The following is an 11457-nucleotide window of genomic DNA, read 5'->3' as shown; positions in this document are numbered from 1 at the left end:
TAGCCATGACTGTCCTAGAACTCTCTAGACCAGACTGGGCAAACTGCCTGCCTCCTGAGTGCTAGGGCGTATACAACCACATCTGACTTCACCTTGGTTTTGTTGAGACAGGGTTTCTCTATGTAGCCAGCCCTGGCTGTCCTGGAACTTAGTGTGTAGACCAGGCTGACCTCAAACTCACATCTGTAGGCCCCTGCCTCCCAAGTGATGAGATAAAGGCATTCATCACCACACCCTTATAAACTTAACTCATTTTGTGGTGGTGTAGTTGCAGTTGTGTGCACATGCCACAGCACACACGGAGGCCTGAGGGGCTCAGTAGTCTTCCTACCTTAAGGGTCCAATGCCTGGAACTCAGGTCAGGCCTGGCAGGAACCTTCTACCTACCTGCTGGTCTCCAGTCCGTCCATCTTTTCTTGGCACTGCATTCATGGCCAGTCCCCCGCCCCCAACAAACCCATTTCACTTTAACTATTATTCTAAGCTGTGCGTGGGTGCTTGTGTCCACACAAGACAGGTGAATCCAGGTGTTGTCTTCTCTGGCACGACATATAGCTGTGAACCACACGCTATGGATGCTGGGATGGAACCCAGGTCCTCTTTCGCCGAGTCCTCTCCAGCCACTTCCATATGAACCATCTACTTTATGTGTGCACTTGTAAGACAACACACTAGTTCTGTTTCCATTATGCGGATTTGGAGACCAACTCAAGTCCTCAGCACCCCCTCAGTGAGCCATCCACCCACCAGTCCTTCAGTGTTCTTGTGTGTGCCTGAACACAGGTACCATCTCCCCGGGAGCTCGAGTGTGAGCGGTTACGAGTCACCTGACCTGAGTGCTGGGAACTGAGTCCCTGAAGATCAGCAGGCGCTTTGAAACCACTGAACCACCTCTCCTGTTTGTCCATGGGTGCGCTGGCTAGCTTTTATTTCACATCAACCTGCCAGCATCAAGGGTCACCTGTGAGGAAAACTTCACCTGAGAAAGGCTTCCACAAGATCAGGCTGCAGGCAAGCCTGTTGTCCACACATTTTCTGATTGCTGTGGGAGGCTCTGCCTGCAAGGGGCAAGTTCCTGCCTCCCGGTTCCTGTCCCCACTTCCTGAAGTGTCAGATGACAGGACACTTTTCTCCCAAGTTGCTTCTGGCAGTTATCACAGCTTGGAAATCCAAAGGCTGGGTGCTTTGCCTGTATGGGTATCTGTGCACCACAGGTGTAGCTGGTACCCAAGGAGGTCAGAGACAGGCAGTCAGTGGATCCCCTGGAACTGGAGTTGCAGATGGTGATGTGACACCAGGTAGGTGCTGGGAATGGAGCCCAAGGGCAGTCAGTGTGTTCATCACTGAGCCGCAGCCCTTCAGGGGTTGCTCCATTCCTTGTGTCTTTTAGGGGGGCTCTCCTCTGTAGACAGGGTAGCTGGGAAGGAAGCAGTCTGAGTCAAACCCTGGTGTGTACATAGCTGCTCTGCACAACCTGGTGGCCTGCTGGTGTGTACACATCGCACCGAGCCACACCCTGCCCCTTGGTGCACTTTGCTCTTTTCACCAAACACCAGGAGATGCAGTGTTGAGGGTCTGTCTTAGTGTCTATTGTAATGTTCAGTATGGTCCCCAAGACCTGGAGTCTGCGCTTAGCCCCTGGGACCCTGTCCCCCCAAGCTAATTCTGACTGGTGAATGAAGATGCCTACAGGACCATAAACGCTCCTGACTCAACCCATGGAAGCTTCTCCCCCCCCCCCCCAAGCCCGTGAAACCTGAGTTTCTTCTGTTCAGCGTGCACGGCCCTGGGGGCTGGCCAATTGGAGTTAAGAGCAGCCCAGATGAAACATAGTAAGTAATAACTTAGGGTTATTGGTAGGAAAGTAGAGCCTCACAGCACAGAGGGTAGGCAGCTGCCCAGCTCTTGTGCTGCTTAAGGTTCAATAAAAATGTAAAAGTCGCGTGTGTTTTCTATGCAGGAACTCAGCAACCCGGGGCCTAGATTTTAATAATTCTTTAACACTCACTGTTAACAAAGTCGCACTTGAACCCCATATTCCCAGGAAGAATCTGGAAGCTCACAGGACAGCAGAGGTTGGCAAGGATGGATGGGAAAGCCAACACCCCCAAAGATGTTACTTTCCCCGCCAGGAAGCTGTCCCTTTGGGTCCCAGCAGACCTCCTACTCTGGCCAACCAGCCCTTGGCAACAGTGCAGCAAGCTGCTGGCAGGCAGTGGGTGGAGCCTCGGAGAGCTACAAGCAGGGCGCAAGGACAGGGTTGCCCTTCCTGCAATCAGTGGTAGCCATGGTGACAGCAGAAGCACGGGCTTGTGAAACAAACACTGAAGAATAGTCAAACCGCCAAGTGTCAACCAACTTTTATTATCCTAGTCAGGCAGGCCACAGCTCTAACCGGCTGGACCCACGGAATCCAGCTTGTAAACTCAGTGAAGATTGTTTTTCAAAAATAAAAAAAATAGAAAAAATAACTGTACCTGCCTACCTTGTAAAATAATAATATTCTCCAGTGTTGCAAAAAACAATCTGTGTGAACTCAGCCCGTAAGAAACAGCACCTTCTAGTTGTATCCCCAGTACCACACACACCACGTGCGCCAGTCTGCTGTCTGCAGCGAGGAGGCAACAAGAGCTCCACGGGCACAGGAAAACCCACCCACCCTCACGTAAAAACAAATCAAACCCATTCCTGCTTCGCTCAACTTCAGAGCCTGCCAATGCGAAGGCAAGACACAGGATGGAGAGTGGCCACTGTGAGAACCCACGCCCTTTGTGACCAGGAAGCACATTCAATTGTAAGCCAGATTTCTCAGGACTCACCAAACACCCAAGGGTTCCTTTCGAGACAAAAGGGCCTTTTGAAGCACACACACGGACACTGTAATCTCTAACTCTAAAGGATAAAGCAGGCAGCAGCAGGCACCAAACTGCTGAGCAAAAGGTGAAGATCTCTCCTCCCACCCCAGCGCGGCCCACCGGATGAGGGTGTGTCCCCTGGTCTCTGAGAAGTAGGCGTGTTGACAGTCACCTGGCCGGTCCTGGAGAACTCAAACCTAGTGCCAGGCAAGAGGTTCTGCCTGACAGAGCTGCAGTTTCTGTGTCCTGGTTGGCTCATGATGGTTCTATAGAGATCCGTTTCATTTCTCCACTCACACAAGGAACTTAGAACTTAACTGGCAAAAGCTTCGGCAGCAGCAGTTGAAAGCACCGCCGCGGACAGACAGACAGACACTGCCCCTTGGGCAGGTGGGTGGGGTCACAGCTCCTTCCAGTCGATGGGCTTCTTGCCAGACTTCTGGAGCAGTTCATTGGCTTTAGAAAAATGTCTACATCCAAAGAACCCTCTGTACACTGACAGTGGGGAAGGGTGAGCCGTCTGCAGAACGTGGTGACGCTTCTGTAGAAGGACAGAGGGCAAAGTAGGCGGTCACCGCACCTCCAGTCAGCTGTGCATTCCCCGCCCTGCCCACCTAAGGTGTGTTTATGCCCAGTATTCACAAAATCCAGTGCTCACATTACACTGAGGGAGTGTTCTCATCCTCAAAGCCAGAGACGTGTGTGGCACACCAGGTTCAGTCTCACTGCATGGCTCTCAGGAGCCTGGGCCCTGGAAGCCCTTTCTTTAACTGGGAGTCTTCCCTTCCCCTCTCCTTCCCACACCCATGCTCCCACCTCTGCCCTGTCTACACCCACCCACGGTCATCACTACAGACAAATGCTGGCGGCCAGCCCGGGAATGAGGGCAGTCTCTCTGGAGTCAGGACATTTTCAGCCACGCGGCTGGCTCGGGTCCTCACTTCAGTGACAGGCTTTGTCAGTGAGTGCCCATTGTGAAGCAGAGCCAGGGAGAAGATGAAGTGCTCTGCCCTAAGGGTTCCCTGCCTATGCAATCGGGGGAAACTGTATCCAAGTTTCTCAGAAGCAGGACACTGGACTCACAAACAAGGGGTGCCAGGGACGTGGTACCCCCACTGCAGGGCAGGCCGACACTTCTGTTGCTGACTGCTAACCACACTGAGCATCCGTCCCCGCTGAGTCTGAACTCAGTCAGCCGTCAGTGAAAACCCAACTGTGACTATAATGGACGGTGCACGCACGGTCTCATTCCATAGCCCAGGCTTGCCCACGGGGCACTTCCCCACCACACCCTCCTAGGTCCTGGGATCACATGAGCCACAGGTAGACTCTATGCTGTGCACATGAGCGGGCACCCCGGGCTCTCTGTAAAGGAGCTAGAAGACACACCCTGTCGATGGCACTGCCCTTCTTCTGAGCATAAGAGCCCCAGAGGAGGAAGACGAGGCCGCTCAGGTTCTGATTCAGCCAGGACACGACCGCATCCGTGAACTGCTCCCAGCCCCTCTCCTTATGGGAATTGGCTTGGTGGGCGCGGACAGTGAGGACGGCATTGAGGAGGAGGACACCTGTGAGCACAGTGGGGAGGAAGGTTAGAGACGGCTCAGCCAAACAGACCGTCGGTTACAGACGACCACAGTACTCACAACAGACCCAGGGCAGAACTGAACTCAGGCCACACACACACACACACACACACACACACACACACACACACACACTGTTCCAACAGGAGCAGCATGGAGGGACCTGTGAGCAGCACCCAGGGTGTTATGTTCCATGGCATCTTCCAGTTTGGGGTATTAAAAAACAAAGTGTTCGCCGGGTGTGGTGGTGCACACCTTTAATCCCAGCACTCGGGAGGCAGAGGCAGGCGGATTTCTGAGTTCGAGGCCAGCCTGGTCTACAGAGTGAGTTCCAGGACAGCCAGGGCTACACAGAGAAACCCTGTCTCGAAAAACCAAATAATAAAAAAAACAAAAAACAAAGTGTTCAAAAAATACAAATCCTAATTGACATTAAAGAACCAGAAGAGAATGGATCCCAAATAGTTGATGGCAACAAAATCCATCTGTTAGATGCTAAGAATAGCCGGCCAGGAGCAGCTGAGGACAACAGGTGTAACAGGCCTCCCGGGCCTCATCAGAGCCCCCCCCCCCCCCCGCAGTGTGGCCATCATTTACAAGTAAGCAACGGGGCACGGAGGTGGCTGAGCAGTTGAGCACACTCTTGTAATCACAGAGGACCGGAGGTCAATCCCCAGCACCCACGATGGATACTGGATACACCGCCTGGAACCTCAGCTCCAGGGAAAGCGCTGTCTCTGCCTCCCTTCCACCAAAACCAGCACTCGTGCACACACACCCGTGCGCACACACGCCCGTGAGCACACACGCCCGTGAGCACGCACACGCGCGCACACACACACACACCCCAGGGCAGGGTGGGAGGCCAGCATTGTTCTCAGACAAGCCCAGCCAGGGTTGGTTACCTTGACGGGCCCACCCTGACAGATCCCCATGGCCAGGATGAACAAAACCATCGATGTCTGTAGACAGCTCTTTAAAAATGTTTTCCAAACTGAAAATGAGACCGAGAAAAGCACAGTCAACCAGAATCCCCAGCAGTTTGTAAATCTGAGTTTCCAAGATGGGCTTGAAAAGGTTAGTGACATAACGCCAGCCTGGGAGGGACCAGCAACCGTAGCATTGGCTAATACTGCCCTGTCAGGTCACCCGGTCACAGACCTCCACCCACATGCAGGCTGGAAACCAGGTGAGCCCTGCAGTCACAACCCACTTCCTAAGTGTACATACAAAAGCCCAGAGCAGTGCCAGTCCTCAGTGACCCAGTCCATACCAACAATGCCACCTAGGGCCTGCCAGAACAGCCTGCCGGAAGCCATCTGCAGTGGGGGTGTACCTGGGCGGGGGTGGAACTGGTCTTTGGACGCTGAAGCAGAGCCCATGAGCTTGATTAGGTCCATGATAGGGATCCTGTCCCAGAATGACAACCTTCACCTGTGAATGCGATCAGACAATACCAGGTTCAGTTCAAAGCAGCACATGGCAGAAACACAGACACCGTAGCCCTGCAGCTGCTCGGCAGAGGACTTAAAACGGAGCAGCGGGGGTCACACCAGCACCCCCAGTGACAACCCCGCCCCTCGACCCTCATCCGGCCTCTGTGCAGTGTGGTGTTTCTCTTCACTTCCCACACAACAAAACCCGTAACAAGTGGTACCCCTAGGAAACACATCCTAGCCCACGCCACCTCTCGGGGTGGGGTGGGGAGAGGCAGTGCTGTAAGCTAACAGTTCTGTTACCTATGCAATAGAGTCCCTGCAGCCTGTGGACTGCATGAGTGCAGACTGTCTCCCTCATAGGTGACACTCCTGTGCCTACGTTCTGTATGCCCGCTACCACTTCCTATATTGTCACAGTAAGCTTGTCTAGGCTGTCCCCTCGTCTCTTCTCATGGGAAACCACAGCTGGGCAAAGTGCCACCTAAGCCCCCCCCCCCCCCAGATCTGCACCTGGACTCCGGTACCCCACAGCACCAAGACAATGAGGCCAGGTCACAGGTGTGGGAGTGCCTGGCAGGCCATGCGGATAGGTGCCTTTCTAAGGCGTTGAAAGGTCGATCTCTGGACACCGTCCCTGTCCTTTCTAGAATTTTCAGTCTAGCACCCTTAAAGTCAGCTGCAGGCGCTTTCCCCTTCCTGTTCTAGGACTCCAGTGGCAGGTCAAGGACAAGTGGGGACAGAACACCTGGTTTCCCTGAGCCCGTGTGCTCTTTAACAGAAATCCTTGCCAGACACTTTGGTGTCTAAGAACTAAGAAAAAGGACCCCGGGTTCCACTTTCTGAGGTGTGAGCTGTGGGGTTCGCTGAGGGTCAGGCGTGGCAAAGCATGGCGGCCCACTCTCCTGCTTCATGGCTCCTGCAGTCAGCTGCTGACTGACTGACTGACCCGTGAGATCTCCAGGGCCGCTGACAATGACAGAGGAAAGAACCAAAAGCCTCAAGATGCCCCGGGCAAGCAGAGATCACCTGCCTATAGTATCAGGGGAGATGAGGGCCATAACAGGTAGGGGCAAGGGACACAGCCAGGCATGGTGGCACACGCCTTTAATCCCCGTAACTCGGGAGGCAGAGGCAGGCGAATTTCTGAGTTCGAGGCCAGCCTGGTCTACAAAGTGAGTTCTAGGACAGCCAGGGCTACACTGAGAAACTCTTATCTTGAGAAAAAAAAAAAAAAGAGCGCCCGCAGACTGCACTTCCACAGTTCACGTGGCCTAGACACATACTGAAGTGACAGTGGATGACATACGGGAAAGCTGGCAAAGGCGGGCAATAGTTAAGAGCCTACAGGCACCCCTCAGGCCTCCTGACCAACTGAAACAGAAGCAAGCAGAGAACAGCCACTAGCAGAACCTGGGAAGGAGGGAAAGGGCCAGCGGGCAGGAGGAACAACTTCCAGTCCTCCTCAGCACACTGGGTAACCTGCAGTGGTAACCGCAGCTGATAACAATGAGATATTCCAAAAATAGTCGAGGACTGGAAGGCTCCAAGTACAGAGTAAAGATAAAGGCTGCAGAGACGGTGTGGCAGTTAGGAGCACTGGGCGCGCTTGCACAAGACCTGGGCTCACCTCCCAGCACCCATGGGCCCTCTTCTGGCCTCCGCAGGCACTGCATACATGCGCAAATCTATTATAAACAAAGACAGGAGCTGGAGGGATGGCTCAGAGGTTAAGTGTCCTGGCTGCTGGGGGGGGGGGGGGGGGCAGAGCTGGGTTCAATTCCCAGCAACCACATGGGAACTCACAACTGTGAACTCCTGTTCCAGGGATCCTTATGTCCTTACACAGACAGATGCACGCCATCAAATCAGCAATGTACATTAAAAATAAAAAATGAAGAGCCTGAGGTAATGGATGTGTGTCAAATGGACTGCAATGTCACCACACCCTGTACAACAACCACTAAGTGTTGCTCACAAACATAAACTCCAGGGTTGAGATGGTTCAGTGGGTAAAGCTGCTTTACTCCCCCATACTGAGTTCAATCCCAGAGGGAAAGAACCAACTCCTTTAAGCTGTTCTGAACACACACACACACACACACATACACACACACACACTTTCTCTGTGTGTGTTGTTGTATCACTCGGCGCTCTAGAGCAGTCCAGGAACAACTCTGCCTGCACCGTGTGACATGACCAGGGCTGCCTGCTCAGGCTCCAATCTCAGGTACTTGTGGGATGAGGGTGGGGCATCAAAACCCCAAGACTACAGGTGTGTGGCTCAATGGCGAAGCACAACAACCAAGACCATGAATTTGACCCCCAGCACTGCAATAAGGAAAAAAAAAAAATCAAAACAGAAAAAAACCAAACTAGAGAGTTGGAAGGGTTTGTGTTTGTTTGAGACCCTACTATACTCTTTTTTTTTTTTTTTAAAGATTTTATTTATTTATTATATGTAAGTACACTGTAGCTGTCTTCAGACACTCCAGAAGAGGGAGTCAGATCTCGTTAAGGATGGTTGTGAGCCACCATGTGGTTGCTGGGATTTGAACTCTGCACCTTTGGAAGAGCAGTCGGGTGCTCTTATCTGCTGAGCCATCTCACCAGCCCACTATACTCTTTTAAGACAGGGTTTTTCTCTGTATGGTCCTGGAACTCAACTCTTGTAGACCAAGCTGTCCTCTAACTATAGATCTATATTTGCCTCTGCCTCGCAAGTGGTGGGATCAAAGGTGTGCATCACCACTACCCAGCTGGGCCAGAAATTTAAGGTAGGCCTGAACTAGAGTATGTTCAAAGCCAGTCTTGGTGACGTAGATCTTTCTACAAATAAAAAAGGCACAGCTCAGAGGTCCTGGCTCAATCCTATCCACAAAGGCCGTGGCAGGTAAGAGGAACAGTTACAGAGTGGTGTGGCCCTCTAAGCCTGAGGCCATGCCATCTCTGCTGAAGGTTGTTGGAAGCTGACTTATTCAGCTTGTGAGAGATCTACTCATTCGAGGTATCTCTTTATCAGTTCTGAGAAAGGGTGGATGAGGAAGACAAAGAAGCCATGACCGGGAAGATAAGAGCTAACCAAGGACCATTCGGTTGGATGGTCATTCATGCAGGGTTGTCGCACTAGCTAGGCAGGCAACCTGAATATAATACCCGCAGGCCAGCCCTCCTCGTCTGTGGAAGATACAACCGCCCTTGTTTTTGCCTTCTGTTTTGTTGAATCAGGGTCTTAAATGGCCCAGGCTGGGCTCCAACCCTCAGGTGCTTAGTATATGGGACCACAAGGCTTCTCTCTGCCTTTCCCCCACACACCTTGTGAGCAGAAATAAACTCACTTCTACAGCCCCATTGCCTACGCTCAATAGACTGAAATAAACTAGTGCTAACATATAACAAAGGGATAATAATAATAATAAAGCAAGCACACAAGCAAATATGTATGTGCATTTTTTTTTGTTCTGGTTAAAAGAATAAACAGCTGGAGACACACACAACTTTCCACCCCCGAATACAACCTTCCACTTCTACCATCAAATATTCACTATGAAACAGCCCGTGGCTTCACCAAAACACTTAAGATTCCTCCCTAACCAGACCCCAGCTTTACTCACATCTCGGATGTCACACATCTGGGTCCACGTGAACACCTGCTCCGGGGGCGGATAGACCCTGTGGTGTTTCCTTTCTTCAGCAACAAATCCCATTAGCTAGTTTAAAAGATAAAAGGAGGCTTAAAAGCACAGTCTCACCAGAAACTAAAAACTAGGGTTGAAAACCATATTTATAAAGGGTGTTTGAAACCTCGTCTGTTTGTGTGTGTGTGCATGATTTAAACCCAAACTTTAGCACAGAATCTGAGGCTGGCCTTCACCCCCAGCCCCTCCGACCCCCCAGCTAACAAGAGTTGGGATTACGGTCTGTGGCCTCGATCGTCTTTCCGGACTTTTAATAAAAGACCAAAGGTCATTTCATTCACTCTGGTTGATGGTTCACTACCCAGGGTTTGCTGGATTTGGGGTAAACCAGATAAGTGACTTACTACAAAAAGCCACGAAGGCAGCTGGCGCCCAGCCCGCCAACCCGACTTAACCCGCGGACCCACGTGATAGTGAGATTCTTTTTTTCCCCCCCAAGTTGTCCTGTGACTTCTACGCGCCCTCCTCCACGTAAAAACGAAGCCACGACGCCACCTTCCCGCCCTTACTGTAACCCAGACAGCCCGGCATCGTTGTCAAGTGTGGCACGGAAAGGGAGGGAGACAGGGGGAGGCTGGCTGGACCCGCGCCCACCGACCTTGACGAAGTACGGCTTCCCGAACTCCCCGCACAGCTGCTGCTTCCAGCTCTCGCCGAGGCCGGCGGGCACGTTGCGGGCGGCGAGTCTGAGCAGCGCCGCGGCCTTGTTCCTCTGGATGCGGACGAGCTGCTCGGCGCTGAGCGGTGAGCCTGGCTCGCTCTGCTCCACCCGAGCCTTCTTGGCGGAGCTGGCCTGCCGGGAGTCGGGATCGGGAGTCAGGCTCCGGAGCCTCGCTCCCCGCGTCGCGCGCAGGCTCCGCGCCCACCGCAAAGACCGCCGCCCCAAGACGCCCATGGTCCCGCCGAGCAGGGGACCCCGCTGCGCCCGCCTCCGCGCCCACGCAGGCTTTTCGCGGCAAAACAGCTCCCGCCCCTGCCGATTCTGATTGGACCGTACAGGGGGCGGGGCGGGCACGCTGCGCACCCATCGGCTCTGCGGCGGCCGAGCTCCGTCCCCATTGGTAGAAGTCTCGGCATGGCGGCCGTGGACGCGCGCGGTTGTTTCGGACCCCTAAGGTGTCCCAGTCTGGCCGGTAAGCGGCGCGCACCGCTCTCCTGCCCGGGACCCCGCGGCACCGCAGTCCCGCGCTACCGGGTGCTGCCCCGCGCGCCAAACCCAAGACCCTCCACGTGGGCTTTTCGCGGCAAAAACAGCTCCCGCCCCTTGCCGCTTTTGATTGGACCACGCGAGGAGCGGGGCGGGCACGCTGCACACCGATTGGCTCTGCGGCGACCGGGCCCCATCCCCATTGGCTAGTGCCTCGGCATGGCGGCGACCAACAGCGCCCGGCTGTTTTGAACCTCTAGGGTGTCCCAGTCTGCCCGAGCAGCGGCGTGCGCGGCGCTCCTGCCCGGGACCCCGCCGTTTCCCCCGCGACCCGCGCTACCCTGCTCATCTCACCACCGCATCGCCGCCGATCTCGGCCACCACTCCGCTCCCCGGGGCCGGCTCGGGGCTGCGCGTGGTCCGCTTCCCGGTGGGGGTCGGGGAGAAGAAAGAGTATAGGGTCTTCTGGCCGATCATGCCTGCGCCGAGCACGGAGCTCCGGGACTGTCGCAGCCGTGCTCACGGTTGGCACGCCGCCACCCGCGCGGGCTCCTGCTGGAGACGGGGAGGCTGGCTGGGCAGGGGGCGGTGGGGAATCCAGCGCGCATGTGTGGGGAGGGGCTGCGGCCCCGCCCCTGGGTGGGTGGGGCTTACGAGGTCGGGCGAGCCTGCCCTTGCTCTAAAGTGGCTTTTCTCCAGGTCTTCCTGATGTAAAGGTTGGTGGCCTCCGAGTTT

At 54.3% G+C, this 11457-nt stretch overlaps 1 protein-coding gene across 2 annotated transcripts; it reads right to left on the bottom strand.

Moving 5' to 3' along the window:
- Positions 1–2345: 2345 nt before the first annotated feature.
- On the bottom strand, positions 2346–11217 carry Ung (uracil DNA glycosylase). Of its 2 annotated transcripts, XM_021186987.2 has the most exons (7): positions 11077–11217; positions 10174–10368; positions 9492–9587; positions 5778–5875; positions 5347–5435; positions 4245–4423; positions 2375–3396 (listed from the first exon to the last, which is right to left on the bottom strand). In XM_021186987.2, the coding sequence occupies exons 1-7, from the start codon at positions 11197–11199 to the stop codon at positions 3256–3258; spliced, it is 921 nt and encodes a 306-aa protein (XP_021042646.1). In that variant the 5' UTR covers positions 11200–11217; the 3' UTR covers positions 2375–3255. The 2 variants fall into 2 exon arrangements, with proteins under 2 accessions (XP_021042647.1, XP_021042646.1); XM_021186988.2 differs by lacking the exon at positions 11077–11217 and having other exon boundaries at positions 2346–3396; positions 10174–10497.
- Positions 11218–11457: the final 240 nt, after the last annotated feature.

The sequence above is a fragment of the Mus pahari genome, chromosome 23 (genome assembly GCF_900095145.1).
Source record: "Mus pahari chromosome 23, PAHARI_EIJ_v1.1, whole genome shotgun sequence".
Lineage (NCBI taxonomy): Eukaryota > Metazoa > Chordata > Mammalia > Rodentia > Muridae > Mus > Mus pahari.
This window is presented reverse-complemented; position numbering and strand designations above follow the sequence as displayed.

What these genes read in the sequence shown, in the direction of transcription:
- Ung (XM_021186987.2), bottom strand. Translation starts at nt 11,199, where the DNA reads ATGATCGGCCAGAAGACCCTATACTCTTTCTTCTCCCCGACCCCCACC. An exon ending in GGAAGCCGTACTTCGTCAAG is followed by an intron (nt 9,588 to 10,173) that starts GTCGGTGGGCGC and finishes CTTTTAAACTAG; the next exon opens with CTAATGGGATTTGTTGCTGA. An exon ending in AGGGCAGTGCCATCGACAGG is followed by an intron (nt 3,397 to 4,244) that starts GTGTGTCTTCTA and finishes GTCCTTCTACAG; the next exon opens with AAGCGTCACCACGTTCTGCA.